General features: G+C 46.3%; 1 protein-coding gene across 3 annotated transcripts in view; it reads right to left on the bottom strand.

Annotated features, from left to right (window-relative positions):
• peli1b (pellino E3 ubiquitin protein ligase 1b) overlaps positions 1 to 16,899 on the bottom strand; it is a 21,405-nt gene extending 4,506 nt beyond the window's left edge. Inside the window, exons 1-7 of one of the 3 annotated variants that reach the window (XM_029835438.1) lie at positions 16,495 to 16,899; positions 9,199 to 9,276; positions 5,391 to 5,721; positions 2,218 to 2,347; positions 1,171 to 1,272; positions 643 to 840; positions 255 to 443 (exon numbers count right to left, since the gene is read on the bottom strand). In XM_029835438.1, coding sequence (XP_029691298.1) covers positions 255 to 443; positions 643 to 840; positions 1,171 to 1,272; positions 2,218 to 2,347; positions 5,391 to 5,473 — 702 coding nt within the window. In that variant the 5' untranslated portion in view covers positions 5,474 to 5,721; positions 9,199 to 9,276; positions 16,495 to 16,899. Of the gene's footprint in view, positions 1 to 254; positions 444 to 642; positions 841 to 1,170; positions 1,273 to 2,217; positions 2,348 to 5,390; positions 5,722 to 6,520; positions 7,232 to 9,198; positions 9,277 to 16,494 lie in introns of those variants that run through there. The other 2 variants (XM_003963809.3, XM_029835439.1) reach the window with 2 other exon arrangements.

Raw genomic sequence — 16,899 nt, 5'->3', positions numbered from 1 at the left:
GTGATAAGGGTTTTTTTTTCCTCCCACCAGAGTCAGTCATGACCTTTAACCTCCATGATAAAGGTAAACAGTGATATTCCGGGAGACACTCAGATTGATGAACCTTCAGAGAATTATCTTCTGACTCTTGACCTTTGCCCTCTGGAGTTTTGGGGGATATTCCAGCTTCGTAATCAAACGGCCTCTCAGCAAACAGTCGGCAAACAACACCTAACGTTTCGAGACTCGGCTCAACTTTTTCAACGTTTTCTCACCATTTTTCCTCGTTGTTGGGCCGAGCGGGTCTCCCGCAGGGTGAAAACGTTGCCGCAGACGGAGATCTCCCTCCAGACGCCGGGTTTGGAGTCCTGGCTGAAGCCGTTGCGAGGGTGCATCACCAGCACGCCGTTGGTGGTCAGCCCATCCATCTGACCATCAAAAGTCCTCCACTTGGCGGCCTTCTCCTGAAGAACATGAAGACAGAGCTCTCAGCAGTTAATCAAACCCTCCTGTAATAAGACAGGATATCGAGCTGTGATGACTGACTCGCTCAATAGCACCGTACCCCAACAGCTCGACTCAACAGGATGAGAAACCAACTGTAGCAGATTTCCTGTGGTTTTGAGTCTTTCATCTCTGCACTCGTGTGAATCTCACGCTCACCCCTAAGAAGATGTTCTTGGAGGAGTCGAAGCCGGCGGCGTAGATCCTCGCAGTGTAGGGCGGCGTGCGCTGGCACTTGATTCGGCAGGCGAATCGGGAGATGGTGCTCTGGACCGACTGGGTGTCCGTGTTGCTGTGGCTGCCCGCCACCGTGTCAGTCACCACGAAGTCTATAGGACTCTCTGTCGACCGCCCGATCTGGTAAAGAAAGAGAGAGAGAAAGTTTTTATAAAAGACACCAATGCTATGAATCCTGAATGGGTGTGTGTGCAAGCTACAAATGATCTAATGGCTGCTCATGATCACATTTGTTTTAGAACTACCTGAAGATGCTTCTGCTGCTGATGTAAATTGGCACTGAAGGTTTTAAAGGATCTTAAATGCCTCCAGACAGACACAGCCATCTGCGCTGCTAAATCCACAGGCCAAATCATTGTTTTCACTGCTCCAGACTGCTGTCATGATGATGACAGAGAGCAGAAGCTACATAACCGATCTCACATCCCGATCAAAGCCGAGACATGCTACCTGGAACATGTCTGTATTGCTGTCGTGGGTGTACTCCACCACCACCATCTGGACGCGGGACAGAGTGTACGAGATGCTGTGCTGGTCTTTGTTGCTGATGGCCTGAAGGGACACAGAGGAGAGATAGATTAATCCAGGGAAGGCAGGAAAGAGGAGGAAAATCAAATACGGTGTGTAGATTATCTTTAAACACACGCTCATCACATAAAATATACACAAGCCTTCAATAATATCACTCTTAGACACCGTCTACAACCTCCTGTCTGTCAATCCAAACCACCCAAAGGCTGTTTCCTCATTCACGTCGGTTTCAGACACATGGATGAATCAAATGATCCGCTCAGTAGTGGACAACAAAGCATTACGTGCCGAATGTCATTATATCGCTTCAACTGCAAACATTTGAGCATCTGTCCGTCTCTGACCAGCGCTTTTCAATCGCTTCTTCACATCTGTGCCAAATTAGAAGCCATTCCCACAAGGCGTTTCCACGCTTCGGCATTCACGGGAATGGGATGAACAGACAACACAGGAACGTAGCGTGTCCAGCCTCTGGCAGGAGCACTCGCCGCCACACCCACTGCCCGATAAATCCTCTGTAAACTGGATAGATTACGAAGGATCTTTTATAACTTATGATGGAAACAGAGGAATGTGTAATTTGCCTTCCAGGGAACCGTTCCCAACATTACATAAAACCACTGATTAAACAGCGTTTAAACCTCAGCGGTGTTGTACCTGCCCGCTGCCCTGTTTGCTGCAAACTCAGCGAAGCTGATGTTTGACCATGGGGTGTGTTGTAGCGCAGAAGAAAAAGCAATTTAACTTTCTCTAAAGCCTTTGGTGGTGCAACACAGATCCGGTCCCCTGAATTGGGAGGGTTCATCTGCTGCCAGCAAATTCCTACAAAGGCCTTCTGAGCCGGTGTGTAAAAGTAATTCTGTTGCAACTGCACTAATATTTGTGATAGCTTTCCATATATGCGTGAAACATGCACAAAAAAAAACTCGGATTGCTGCAGTGTGCGTGTGTGTGTGCACGCTTTACCTTGGCTGCCTGTGGAGAGCAGGCAACGTGAACTGTGCTGGGTTTTACCCCGTTTGCCTTCGGTCTCTTGTAAAGTGCAAAACGGCTTTTACGTCGGCCTCGGTCCCCGTTGGGCAGAGAGCCATTATACCTGCATGTGCACGCACGCACACACACACACACACACACACACCCACACACACAGAGAAAACAATGGGGCGTTATAGTCCGAGCAGCTATATAATACTTGGGAAAACAGTCATTGTGGAAAATGCTTAAAGAATTTTGTTGTTGTCGCGAGGACCATGCATGCACCACACACACACACACACACACACACACACACACACACAAAAACACACAGACACACACATTATGTCCCATAAAACAACAACTCCCTCCCTAAATATTCCCAGGGAAGCTCAGAAAATAAACAAGTGAAGGGACAAATTTATCCTGAAACACAGCTCAGCTGGGAGGAATAAACAGAAATGTCTCTTGAAGTGAGAAAACATTTCATAAAACACTGTTTGTATAGTGTTGCTATCTAACCCTTGTGCTTAGACACCAGGGTCAGGCACGCTCATAAAACCTGAGATATCCACTTCAATAACAGATCGGTTTTGAAGATTGTGTGGGGTGGTGTCACGCTCCAAAATTCAAAAACTCTGCATTTCTAGGAATAAACATATCTGAAAAATGATTCGGGGTTCCATCCCACTGCTTAATGCCCTATAAGGATCTCTTATTTTTGCACACAGCTTAGCCCATGTGCTCTGACAGTTTTGGTACCAGAGTAGCAGTGTTATAAACATCAGCATGTGCATAAACACAGCATGTGAATAAAAGTATGATGACATCCACATGACTTGTGAACTCTTATGGCTTCTCTGAGACCCCGCTGTGTTAAAGCAAACTCATAGTTTTTCAAAATCCGGGATGAAGCTTGATAAATTTCTGTTTTTAAGCCGGCAATTCTAACTGGTGATGTCCTCTAGAATGTGTTTATGTATCAAGCCCCAAACATCTGTCAAAGATAGCGTTCACGGTATTAGAACTAGTGCGATTTTCTCAGAAATCCAGTGATGGACTGCAAATTTAAAAGAACCCAGCTGTGCTCTCAAAAAAATCACCATTGTGACCATGGATACCTAGAAAAAGGGGAACTTCAATGCTTCCATTGTGCTGAAAAGTTGTTCTTGACTAATCAGACACTTAAAATAAAAACACACGCTCTAATAAGCGGAGCGAGCGCTAAGAACGTCCATCCCACAACTAAATGTGGCTCAAGGAGAGCAGATCTGCAGAAATCCAACATTTTTTAAGGGTTTCTGGGTAACCATGGAGAGACAGCAGAGCCACAGCAACGTTTGGGAGGAGTAACCATGGCGAGAGCATAACCATGGTGAAGTTTATCCCGTATCCTGGAGAGGGCAGGGCCGTCTGCCGGCAGTGCAAACCCAGGTTTCCATGGGCAGTAATGACATTAGCGTATATACATACACAAACATTCGCAAAAGGGCAAATCTTTACAGCAATTACAGCGTGTTACAGCGTCTGCTGAGGTCTTGTCTAGTGTTTGTGGGTCTGCCACAGCTGCCAAGAGCGTTAGGAGGAGTTTCAGCAGGTACTGAACATATAACCAGAGAATCCTAAATTTTCAAGGCCTTGTAATGATGATAAGAAGAAAAGGAGAACAAAGGAAGGAAAAAAGGAAAAAGCCTTTTTGGTGTGGTTTTTCATGTTGCACTGCTTAGTGTGACAGTGCCCCAGTTACTGTACGTAACTGTAATTACAGTGTTCACTACACCCGTAACAGGCTTTTTTATCATGTGTCTGTGGATGTCGACCAGTAAAATATGCCCATATTGACATTTTAATATGTTTGGCCGGACCTACACTCAAAAACTAGCAACGGAAAAAGAAAAGCAAAGCGGAAAACTGGGGTTCTTCCGTGTTAAAAAGAAGAAAAAAAAAAGGAATATCTTCTTTTACTGCTCACAGCACATTTCCATTCAGGACATTTTCACAACACAGAACAAACTTCAGCTGCTGAAATGTGTAACCGTGTGTGTGTGAGAGGGACGTGAAAAGTGTGTGTGTTCGGCGCGCGTGGTGTGCGTGCGAATTCTATCCCACATCTGCATTCCTGGGGGAGAAGGGCTGTACAGTGGAAGAGCTCTTTGGGGAATAAACAGGAGACAGAAGTGATAAAGTCCTTCGCTGGAGAAAGCGTGTGGTTGTGTGTTGAAGATGAAGGCTGGAGCAGAAGGTTTTTGTTCCTACGGTTGCAGCGCGTGGACAGGACTCAAATCTCAGGAGGGAAAGACCTACAAGGTGTTTATGAAGAGAGGCCGCTGCTGCTTCTGACCCTAACTGATCTCATCTACGCTGTTACTGTACGTGGTTTATCATGTTCCAAGGAGAAGTGCTGCCTTCCGGTTCCCATTTCACAGTTTATATCCCTGTCTCTACAGGCCATTATGATATGCTGGTACATTATGTAATGACCGGCAGAGAGCTTCATCACTCATTACATAAGGTTGTTGTGTTCACTCAGAGTGACTTCGTGTATCAGGCTCTGTATCAGGAACACTGGCTGGACTGGAACTGCAGCGACTGGGTCCAACACAAACATAACCAGGCTCCACGCTGATCAAAACGGGGTCTAAAATAGTCGAGACATGGGCATGACGCGCAGATCCTGTCCGTGAAGACGTTTGGAAGTGGACAAGAAACAGTGTTGTGATAAGAAAAGAATCCTGTATATTTTTCCCCTAAAAATTGTGATTAAAGCTAGATTAACGTTAATCTTTATCCATCTGGCACAGCCTTCGAAGGGATGTAATTCCCTGGCCTGAGTCTACAGCTGGAGCTTGCCTACTCTAGATTTCTAGCTGAATGTTAGGAGAAGCGTTTTGCTTCTGTCTCAGCCTGTTATGAGCATCGCCTGTTGAGAGCTGTGTGGTCTGAATTTACTTTCAGGAAAGTGTCAACCACAGCAGGCTGCAGTGACGTGTACAGGAAAAACGTGAGATTTTCATCTCATCGGGTCACATTGTTGAATGAGGGTTTATTTCTATTAATTGTCGCACAAGTAAAACAAGGGGAAAGTGTAACGAAACCTAGAAAGAAAATAAAAATGGGGTTTTATTCACGGATGTAGTGAGCAGCATCTGTAATTTGCGACTTACCCCAACACAATGAGCTCTCCATACTTCACTGGCACTTTGGTGGAGGCGGTGGTGGAAATGTTCTCCTGCTCTGGGGAGTACATTGGGCTTGGCTGATTGAGGTTTGGAGGAGGAGGAGGAGGAGGAGGAGGAGGAGGAGGAGGAGGAGGAGGGGGTGAGCTCCAACAAGGCGAGAGAGACAGGAAGGAGAAAGGTGGGGACGGGAGGGGGAAGTGCCGATCGAATGGAGCACAGGGGAGAAGAGGAGAAGGAAGGGAAAAGGTCAGCTGAGCCTCAGCTCCACCCTCTCATGCTTCATGCGTCCAATTCTGGAAGCAGCACTTGTCCTGCCCTGAAGAGTGATGAAGAGTGCAAATGTTAGTGTGTTTACTCAAGCTATCTCGATTTTGTACTTTAACCGAGAAGTTTAACTTTAGGGAAGATAATGATAAGAAACAGAAAATAAATCTTATGTCAGCCCAGAAGGCCTCCCACACGTCATCCAAACTGTTGCCATTTTACTCATTTTACTAATCTTGGTCCATCAGTGTCAACTTTCTGTAAATCCTGGTGTCATGGATGCAATCAACCACACAGCTTTAAATACACAGGAAGTCACCGCGGGGGGCAAAGAAAGAGCATGACTGAGAGGAGGCGAGGAAAAAGCTATGTTAGCGAAGGACACATCGGGCTGTCAGACCTTGTAAAAACAAAACGACATGAATCTGCGATCAACACGTCGCTCAATTATGGTTTTCCTTATTAGAAAAGTGGAACAGAGAGTAGAAAATCAGCACTTCCTGTCTCCATTCGAGGGCGATTATTTCTCCTACAATCCCCACAGTGCCATTCTGCAAAGCAAATGCAAAACCACACATGAATAAGATATAGGAAGCGAAGTGTCTCGATGATGAGTGGGGGAGAGGGGGCAGGGGCAGGAAGGCGGATATAGTCCCATCAGGCCGAGTGGGAGAAGTTCATCCAGAGGCCTTCCAAGCAAATATTTCAGACATAATGTCAGACGGGTGTTATTCAGAAGGGATGAAAGCATCGTTTGTACAAGCATCTGTGAGGCATCAGCAACGGAAAGGACGCCTCTTAAAGCGTTACATGATCTCACTGAGAGATTGATGCCGTTGATGAAAACGCACCGTCGTTCCTGCAAAGCCAACCCAACGTTTGCCAGTCTGCACACCCTCATCACCGTCCAGGATCATCTCCTCCTGATGCCAAATGGCCCATGTGAATAATGCAGAGGGGGTACTGCGAAGCCTCTCAGTGAGTATTTTTAATATCCTTTTAATTTAATTAGATTTTTTTTTTAAAAACCACTCCCCCAATCTCAAATCATATATTAACCAGGACACATTTAAACTTGCTTGTGTGCATGTATAAGCAACAGAATACGCCTCAGGATACTGGTTTGTGCTGCTACATATGAAAACTTGTAAACACTGCCAAGGTGCTGTGGTGTTGGAGTAGCCCAGACCAGCTTCTCTGCTGTCACTGCAGCTTTTCCTGGGTCCTGGGTCCTGGGTCCTGGGTCTGCCTCAGGGTCACCTCCTGGCTTGACATGCCCCAGGAGTTCCTGCCTCTGAAGAGGCCAATTCACCCGTTCCCGACTGACACCCATGGCCTTAAGAGTTAGCTGCACCTGGAAAATTCTGTCTACTAAAATGATTAACATTCCATTGGGGTCTTAGTTGAACTGCTCTTCGTCTGGCCCTTCACCTAGGACCAGTTTGCCTTGGGAGACCCTACTAGGGGCAAAATGCCCCCGACAACATAGCTCCTAGGTTCCTTAGGGCACTCAAACCCCTCCACCGCGATAAGGTGGCAGTTCTTGGAGGAGATTTAAGGTGAAAAATGAAACACAGGAGTGTGAGGCCTGAGCTCCACCTGCTCCCCTTTGCTCCTAACTGCGTGGATGTAAAACTCTGCATCAGACGAACTTCCGGCTCATCAGGAATTGATTACCCAAAGATCCAGACAGAGGGAGTCTCAAGGCGGCTGCTCCTACAAAAGACTGTCTGCCCTGATCATCATCTCCCAACACTGGGCCATAAGCACAGGGAGGATTTCACTGTTGTGGTTGGAAATAGTGGAACACATTAAACACTGGGACTTCCATCAAACTGATCTGTTTTAATCTTTAATCTGTTTTAAACTTTAAAGGCCTGCAAATATTCTCTGTTCATAATAGTAACGGCTGCCGGATTTCATCAAGTTCTGTCTTTGAGTTTGATAGCTATTTAAACCCTCAACGATGCCTTCAAAGTCTGGTGATTCAGTGCACAACGTATGTATTTTGTGTGTGCGAGCGAGAGTCTCTCAGCAACTCCGCATGACACAGTTCGGCGTGGCTGCATGCCAGCGGCTGCTTAGTTACCCAGATACACAAACCTACAACAATAGTTTGTGAACTCTGGGAGACTGACTTTGCCAGCCGGGGTCAGGGATCGTAACAGAATGCTGCTGACAGCGGGAACAGCAATCTCACACTTGCCAAAGCCCTCATAAAATTGAACTGCGAGGCGGCGCGGGCGACACCTGACATTCCCACCGGTTGCCAACAGAGCACAACGCAACGGAAACAAACGTGCACACACAGGACAGAGGCAAACATGCACATGTGTTCACTTTAACAGGGAAGCAGGGGAACAGCTGCAGTTCCCCTTTTCGAATGCATCACAAGTCAGGCTGTGGTGCAAGTGTCAAGCTGTCCTACTTAGCATACATTATGCCAAAGGTCAGAGTGTAGCTGTGGGACACGGACACTGCAGTTAAAATAGGAGTGTGGAAATGCACAACATAAGGAGGAGAGAATTTTCCAAGGGTCACAAACATAGATCTGCATTGGTAGCTTCAGAAGATCCTTCTTTTGAGTGATTACGTGCTGCCACGCTGTCAGTTATGGTAAACTGGAGTGAGGGTTTAAGGTTCCAATGTGGATTCATTGATAATACTGCAACAATAATACTGGAACAAGCTGAAAACAGAGCTGGCTACTTCAGCAACTGAGGAAACTGTATCAAAATGGCCGACAATCATTTGGAAATGTTTTGCTCTGTCCTAAAAAGTAATCTACCAAAAAGTAATCTGAATCTGCAATGATTTGAATTCAGAACAGGATTCAAAAACAAAACATGAGAGGTGGCCAGGGATGGACGTGAGCAAATGATAGGACAGAAAATGTGTAAAGTAAGTGGGTCACATATCTATTTTTAAGGAATTGCTTTGTTCATTAACTACTGTATTGCATAGTGGCTTATGTTTTCTCTCCTCATGTTAGCTGCGTACGTACAGCACATCAACAGGCAGGAATAGGCTTATCTCTCCAGCTTTGTCAAAGCTCGTCTTTTTTAAGGTCATACCGGCTCTCACTGCTTCCTCTAAAATTGAGGGTGTTTTTTAAACCTTTCATGTTTTAATGTCGCCTCGGAGTAGATCGCTAGCGAGAGCCTTTGAGATCTCATTTCCTCCTTTCATGTTGAGCAGCAGACAAACGCATCTCCCTCCAAAGCAACCATTTCCAAAAACACCAAATCTGTCTCCGTCTTTCCCTCCTCTTTAGTCTTTCATCTCTGCATCTCTTGCAAACGCACAGCTCAGTTTTTTTTATCACAACAGCCAGTTGAGACAAAAGGGTTTGTGCGTTACTTGCGCACAAAACCAAAACATCTATGTACTGCAATGCTGACGTATGTAATTTTCCTTTTCTCATACCCGCTGCTAACGTCCCAAAGAGCCGTTTAGCTTTTATATAACAGTTCTGCTTGGATACAGTTACACAACAGTTGAAAACAAGTCTGCAACCAAAGAGACAGACCGTTTTCAGAGGACGCCGACTGTCTGCTGTCACCGGGCAGAGGAGGACCCGGGGTGTGTTTGGCTGGTAGGGCTGATTCTGAAACAAAACATGATGTGAGAAGTTACTGTACCGGCTGACTCACCTGCGTGACATTTACAGCCGGGCTGTGACTGTGCCAGCCAGCAAATCCAGGCACTCAGGAGCCCTTAAAGTCTGGTTCCAATCTGATTGAGGGCTTGTAAAGTAATTTGGGTTCATACACTTACAGGATGGTTTGAGAATAATCCCTTTGTAATCTTGAAACAGCATGGATGGAACTCTGCACCTCTGTCATATTTAGGACAAGAGGATCTATTTCAGCGCCGGCCCATTCTGCCAGGTCCGTGCATTTCCGTGCGTTCTCATCCGTCCAAGATCTACCCTTGTTACCTTTCCCACGAGAACAGCAACATCTCACGGAAGTTAAAAAAACGTGTTATTTTTTACTGATTCTGAACCAAAAACAGTAAAGAGAACACACGCAGGGTTTTTTTTTTTTTTTTTAAGATAAAGTTAAGGAGAGTGGGCGTAATCTTCAGAAAAATTTAACATGCTACATGCTACATCAGCAACAAAATCTCTCCCCGTGACAACAAGGTCGGGTTTCTATTTTGGTTTGCTCACCCAAGATTGTCCGATATCACACTGATAACAGCGGGGTGCAAACTCGCTGAAGGTCGCATTCAGAAGCGTTTGGGAAAACCTCCAACTCCGAGTGCGTAAGGGTTACGTGAGAAAACAAATACTATATAATATAAAAAAAGTATATAAAGAAATAAACAGATTAGGAAAAGTAGATACGACCAAGCTGAGATGATCTCCAATTCCAGATGAACTCTAGTTTGACCCATGTCCTCTTTGGAAAGCCATCACACTTTCCCAGCTGAGTGGAAGTGAAAAGTAATATCCAATATCCATGTGCTAACAGTCACGGCCTCCAGGAACGAGCCCTCGAGGAAAAGATGGTTGTTGCAGTCAAACGGCAGCAAGAAACAATAGAAGAAAGGCCTCCTGGGAGGTGGAACTGCAGTCTGCCTTAGTCGTATGAAAAGCACAGTTCCCAGAGAATAATATCCGATCCAGACATAAACGACCCTTTTTCTACAGCTAAGCCTGCCATTACTATGCCTATCATCACTTAGGAGCCATGATAACGAGGACAGAGAAGCCACAAAGGTGGTTTCAAATGAAATAAAAAATAGATGCAGCTTCATTGAAATTCAGAACAACACTGACTAACTGCAGCTTAATGCAGGTGAGAGTTTTAATTACCCCTTCAGATATCTGAAATAGACTTTAAAGTGATTTAAAATGTGGCAGTTGATGTATTGTGTTTGCATTTGTGTGGTCTGGAGGCCCAGAGGTTCTGTTCGTTCTACAGTGTGTAAGGCTGCATGGTCGGCTTACTCAGAGGTATTGGTTCCCAATGTGAAAATTAGAACCCTGGCGACATGGAAACCGATCTGCCAGTTGGACGGGGAGACGGTAAACCTGATGCAGCCTGATGACGTGGAGCAGATTCTCCTTTCCTTAAAATTTTCCAATTTGCTGCCCGTTCTTGGTCAAAGCTGTCTGATGGATGAAATTAGTGTAAAAAGAAAGAGGAAAAAGGAATTTGAGCGCTGGAGGAGATAAGGTTCGGCCGGTGGCCGTTCTCCACCCCGCTGAGACCCGATCATTTCCACTCGCACAGAAACTCCCATCAACTGTGTCAGAATAAATCCACAGTGTGTCCTGGCACACACAAACCATTTCCATGCAGAGGAAGTATAAAACCCACAGCGGACGTTATGGCGAGGAAAATCACCACTGCTGCAGTGTTACAGAGAGTTGATGTAGCGTGAATTACAGCTCCTGAAGCTCCGCTCGGTCTGCACTCCAGTCTGCCTTATCAATACACACCAGACCGTGATGATTTCTCACTGAGCAGCAATCAAGAAAAATAGATTATAGTCTTTAGTCTGCAGGATCTTTCAATCTGGACGTGTTAGCTGCTCTGCTGAGTAATGTACACACTCGGCATGTTGATGAACACAGACGGGTTCCCGACTCCCCGGCCATTCTCAGCCAGCATGCCATCCTGAGGTTCCCCCGTCCCCGGAGGTGTGATCCAATATTAACACCGAGACGGGTGGAACTGTGGATACAGGGATGACAGTGGTGAACAAAGATCTGACCTGAAGCAACAGCTACGGCATCCACCAGAGCTCCCACTAACTGCCTACAAACTGGGAGCTGGCTGTTACCAGTAAGGCAGTCCTTAGACAAAGAAGTGAGCAATATTCAACCACGTCAGCTACTTTTGGTCGCTGCAGCTCTGATAAAAAAAAAAGAAACAGATTAGAATAATCCATCTTAGCCGGCGCCAACAAGCACTTGACCTGAGGAAACGCTGCCACGATGCAATATTCATGCTCATCAGCTATAAACAGCCGGGTCTGAAACAAGTGGAGCGGGCCAGGAAAAGACCTTCAACATTAGACAGCGAGCGAGGAATGTAAACTGCTGCTGATGGAAAGGCGGTTAAAACGGCACCGCTCCAGCCCCGAGGGTGCAGGACTCCTTTACAGTGTCAAATATTTACGTTTAATGTCTAATATTCAGCTAGGAGCCCTGCACTTACGCCAGCAGCACCGAGAGGAGGCTTCCTGATGACAGGAGGTAAGGGAATAAACCGAAGGGCCGCCGTTCGAATTACATCCTCATCAATGATTCAGAGAGAAGAACGCGGAGCAGCACATGCCCGCAGACAACAAATACCCTGCAGGTAGACATGCAACATGACACAAACCCAAGGCAAGCCTTGTACAAAATAATCTATATCCACTCGCTGCCTGAGGCGTGTCGCTGCGCACATGCATGATATGGAAGAGGTCCCGCACTCAAGGACACGCTGTAAAGACACGCTTGAATGTCCCGGGAGAAAAACAGCTAAACTTTGATGTAAACAGATTCTTTTTCATGGGAATTGAGGTTACCTGTGTTTGCAGAGTGCTGTAAATAAAACTAGGTAACAATTCTCTGACCACCTCAGGAACAGGAGCAGTCGGTGATTTGCTGCACAGCCGATTGCTCCGCCTCGTTCCCCCGGGGGGTCGAATAATAAAAATGTTGGATGGCGACGCACGTGGTGTCGGCGGTGGCCCCTGCGAGTCGCTTTTAAATGCAGACAAACTGGCTGGAGAGCCAGGCGCAATTTCCTGATTGAACAAAGTATGCAATGTGACCTTCTTAACGGCACAGCAGCGGAACAGCGTGTGTCTGTGCAGGAGTGATTTAACCGTCCACACGCAGCTACAGAACACGCTCAATCCCCGCTATTCATCTGAAATAAAACCCAAAGGAACTCGCACACGATGTGAGTTTTCTGTAGCTGAACGCCGAAGGCTGATTCATGTTTCCGTTGACCCCCCCCCACCCCCCGTTCGAGCCTTCGTGGCGTCGGTGACAGTTGCGTTAATCCGAGGCCGAAGAAGGGAAACGGCCCTGGTCGTGATTGCTTTGCACCTGGTCCCAGTTAGTAACGACTGGGTTCTTTTCCAGTTGAATGAGACAAACTGGTGCTCAGCACCGCCCTCATTTGTGTTTTGATGGGTTGCTTTGATTTCTGGCACTCACGGTCTCTTCATCCGTGGCCAGACTGAACCGGTGAACGTGTTATTTTAACCGTCTGCGCTTCAGAATGACCAATTCTGTTTATGGTTTCAAGCTAGGCCGCTGGAAATAATGATTTAACTCATTTTCAGCAAAAGATCAAGACATCAAATAGTCCACCAAGTCCTAGTGTCAGGCTATTAAAGTTGGCGTATCCAACAGGTCCCACCGGTAAAAGTGAGGGTGACGACATAAAGGGAAATTACAGTTTGGGGGAAAGGTGTTGAGCACAAAAACAAACACTTCAACAGATGTTCGGAGTTGTCCAGGTGCTCAGGTAGCCATTATTGAAGCAGGAAATGAGTAGCATCTTCAATAAACAGTTTTTATTTAACACACAGCAGCATTCAGCCTAACAGTTTGTCCCATTAATCAAATCACGCTGGTCAAGTTTTAATTTAAATAAATCACTGGAGCTAATTGTCCCGGTATTTATGCTTAACATGACCAATAACATCCAGTAATAACAAGCTCTAACTTGTTTCAGCTTTTTAGGCGTAGACTTTCCTCCCGCGCAACATTTACAAAAAAGGATCCTATTCAAGCGGTTTACCGGTAAAGTCATAAAGTTGCCAGAAAAAGGTTGTGAAAAAGCTTTTTTAAAGAGAGGCTGAACGGCTTCACTGTTCAGCTCACCCGTTTCCTGACTGGGGAGAGGCCTCGATGCGGCGTTCAGCTGCTGAGACGCAAAAAGACGACGGTGGTGAAAATAAACCAAAGGACACGGGTGGAGGATAAAAGAGGGAGGCCGAGAAAAAAAAATTGGAGATTTATTATTAATTTATGGACAAGAGCAGTTGACCGTGCTCGTCCCTGTGCACAAGCACGAATCCAGGAATAGTTATTTAAACAAACACCAGTATCAGCTGCATCAAGCGCTGCAGGAAATTACGCCCGTTTCACCATTAATATCACACATATATCAATATTAAATAATTAATGGGGTTTTCCACAAAACCCAAAGGTGCTTGTGTCTTTTTTTCACTGGTTTGTAATAAAAGGAGGATTAAATTCCCAAACTTTTGCGCTCGTGTGTTAAAAATGGTCAACTTCTGGTTGGAGTTCACCACCGACTGATGTTATTGAGTTAGGTTGGCCCAATTTTAATCTCAAATAAAAACACGCTGAATAAATAGAAAACCGACCGCCCAAGTTCCGAGGTGGGAGTTCAACACGGAATTTATGCTTCTGTGGCTGATTTACACAGAAGGTCAGCCCGGGTGGATGAGAACATCTTATTTTATGAAAGAAAAAAGTCCCACGGAGATAGATAAAAAAAAAAAAAGAAAGATAGAGGGTAAGCTTGATCAGATTGTGAGCACCCACGCAGCACTTGTGCGCCTCCGCTAATGCTTACGCTTCAGACAAGAGGAGAGCATGAGACGGCTTCACCGAGACACGCTGCCTCAAGTACAATGGAAAAAACTAGCGGTGGATAAATGCCCCCCCGCACACCTCTTTCCTTCGCCTTTGCAGAAACAAGACCATAAAAACGTGCCCACTGTCTGACCCACTTTCCATAACATGCGTAATCTTCCTTCACAAACTCCAGCCTGTTAACCGGCCTAAGCGGAGAATAAGCCGGAGCGGGAGGAGAATGCCAGGCTCTTCACGGCGAGAAGGGGGGGTCTGCTGGTCAGCTGTGCGGGAGATTACACCCACAGAACCCCCACTGAGCCGAGCGGCCCTCCTTGATTAAGACAACACATCGCAGGCATGTGCAAACAGACAGATCAGTGAGGACACGTAACCGACGGAGAACGGACACTGTTAACGTGCTGCGAAGGTGACCGGTGGTGTGATGATGTATTAACAGGTCAGCCTCTGTGAATTTCCAGTTAATATCCATCAAAAGACGGGGCCTTGCTCAGATGAACCTACAGTGGGCGGCTGTCAAGGGTAAACTGATGCTTTCTATAATGAGATGTGTCATGAAACATGATGTCATTTTCTCGAATTAAGGTTTTTTTTCCTATTTGGTGCCATTAAACTGTTTGAAAAGAAGAGTGAAAGTGAGCGGGGACCCCGGGGACAGCGGTGGTCTGCGTCCCCGCGGACACGTCACTAAGGGTACGTCCAGCAGCGAGCCCCCATTAAGACATCGGAGCTCCGGTCTGAAACCATGGGCTCCGGTTTCCGCCCTGAAACTGAGCTACTGAACCAGGCTGGAGACGTCAGCCTCACTCACACAGAATCCAGCCGACACAAATGTGCAAACGCACGTAAGTGTAAAGCTTCCCTGTGTGACGACACACACACTGTCCCAAGCACTTCACACTGCAAGTTATGACCATTTATAGGACTGAGAGCATGCTGACTTTAAATAGTCGCTGCAAAAATATACAGTAATAAAGATTCTTCTGCCTGCCTTTCACTATTAAAAGGTGCTGTTCTTCTCTTTGTAGCTGTTTGGATTCTTGTAGCTCTTCACCCCAGCTCCAGATCATCGCTATAATCCTGTATGGACGCAAGCAGTCGGGGAAGGAAGTGCAGGGGCACAAACATCAGTTCTGCCCGGAATGTTGTCACACCTATAGACACAATCACTGCTCCTCAAAGCACCACATCGGCCACATCTACGTGCTACGACAGTCTGGGGCTGTGGAACAATGTGGCAGGCTGTGACGTTCTGCAGGGCGCGACTGACAACAAAGAGACTTAAAGCAGCTCGTAAAGTCAGCAGCTAACATGAAGACAAAGAACCCCTTACACAAAATTCCAGTTTATTATGTAAGCGTTGTGTGTGGATAATTACCCAAAAATAAAAGACTATTACATGCACTTCTTGTCTTTTCCCAGTAACAAGTATACCCAAGCCTTATCGATATAATAAAGATAATGGCAGGCAGGCCTATAGCATCCTGATCGAGCAGCTAAATGCACTTCTGCATTTGCTGGACTACAATACAGGAAAGGGAAGTCAATTAGATCCCTGTTGGCATCAAAATGATCACATCGCAGTTTACCAGCAACAAAGGAGCGCGAGACGGAGAAGGTGGAAATGGAGGAGGGAAGGAAGTGAGGAAGGGGTGAGAGGCACGATGAGATGGACGATAGACACAGATGGGGGGGGGAGTCATTAACTGGCAATCACACTGGATGGCATGAGTCCTTGCACTGGTTTAATTCCTTATCAGGAAATGTTCCTTTCTCTCTCACTCCCACCCCATGACAGCTCAGCATGCAGACTGGAAGTGATGTAAACTAATACCTTCATCTCTGAAACCCTCGCACGCACACACACACACACACACACAAAGGGAGAGATAGAGTCACTGCACATTAGGCGCTTAACCTTTCCACTGAGATAAAGTCTGAGTTGAAACAGGTGTACACACGGGTGCGTGTGCATGCAACTCCACGAAGATCCGTAGTTTGCGGCTGCAGCAGACAATAACAGAGGCTCGGTGACTTTGCTGCTGGGTGCGTGCACTTGACTAAATGTGGTGAAGCGACGTTAAAAATGCTCACGGTCACAGAGGCGCTGGTAGGGCAAGGCAGGTGAAGGATAATAACACGGAGCGCTCAGGCTAGCTCTGTATTAACGCTAGCTGTGTGTGTGTGTAGCCAGAGCATTATCTTTGATAAGGAGAGACAAGTGGCTTGTGAACACATACTCACTGTGAAATAGATGATGAAGTCCTTGTATTGTCTTCGGTGTGACGGACCGAGGGTGTCCACCAACTGCTGGCTCCCTTTCCACACTTGCAGAGGGTAGCAAGCTAGCTAACGCTCCACCGGCATAGAAAATAGCAGATTAATTTATCTCCGCTATGCTAATTTACCAATTTTAAAAAAAGAAAACCATATGTCAAAGGCGGAAAAAAAATCAATACGGTTGCTTGTTTGTCATTCTTTCCTCCCTGGGGCTGTGATTAAAATACGGTCAGCCGTAAGATAAAATAAGAAGGCTTTTTATTTGTAATGTCAGCCTCACCGCGGTGCCCTGTCCTTTGTTGTGAGCATCTGGACGTAAACACAGAGCTGATCTGTCCTGCCAGTTCTCGAGCTGCGAGTGTACGCTGG

Source organism: Takifugu rubripes, chromosome 4, assembly GCF_901000725.2.
Source record: "Takifugu rubripes chromosome 4, fTakRub1.2, whole genome shotgun sequence".
Taxonomy (NCBI): domain Eukaryota; kingdom Metazoa; phylum Chordata; class Actinopteri; order Tetraodontiformes; family Tetraodontidae; genus Takifugu; species Takifugu rubripes.
This window is presented reverse-complemented; position numbering and strand designations above follow the sequence as displayed.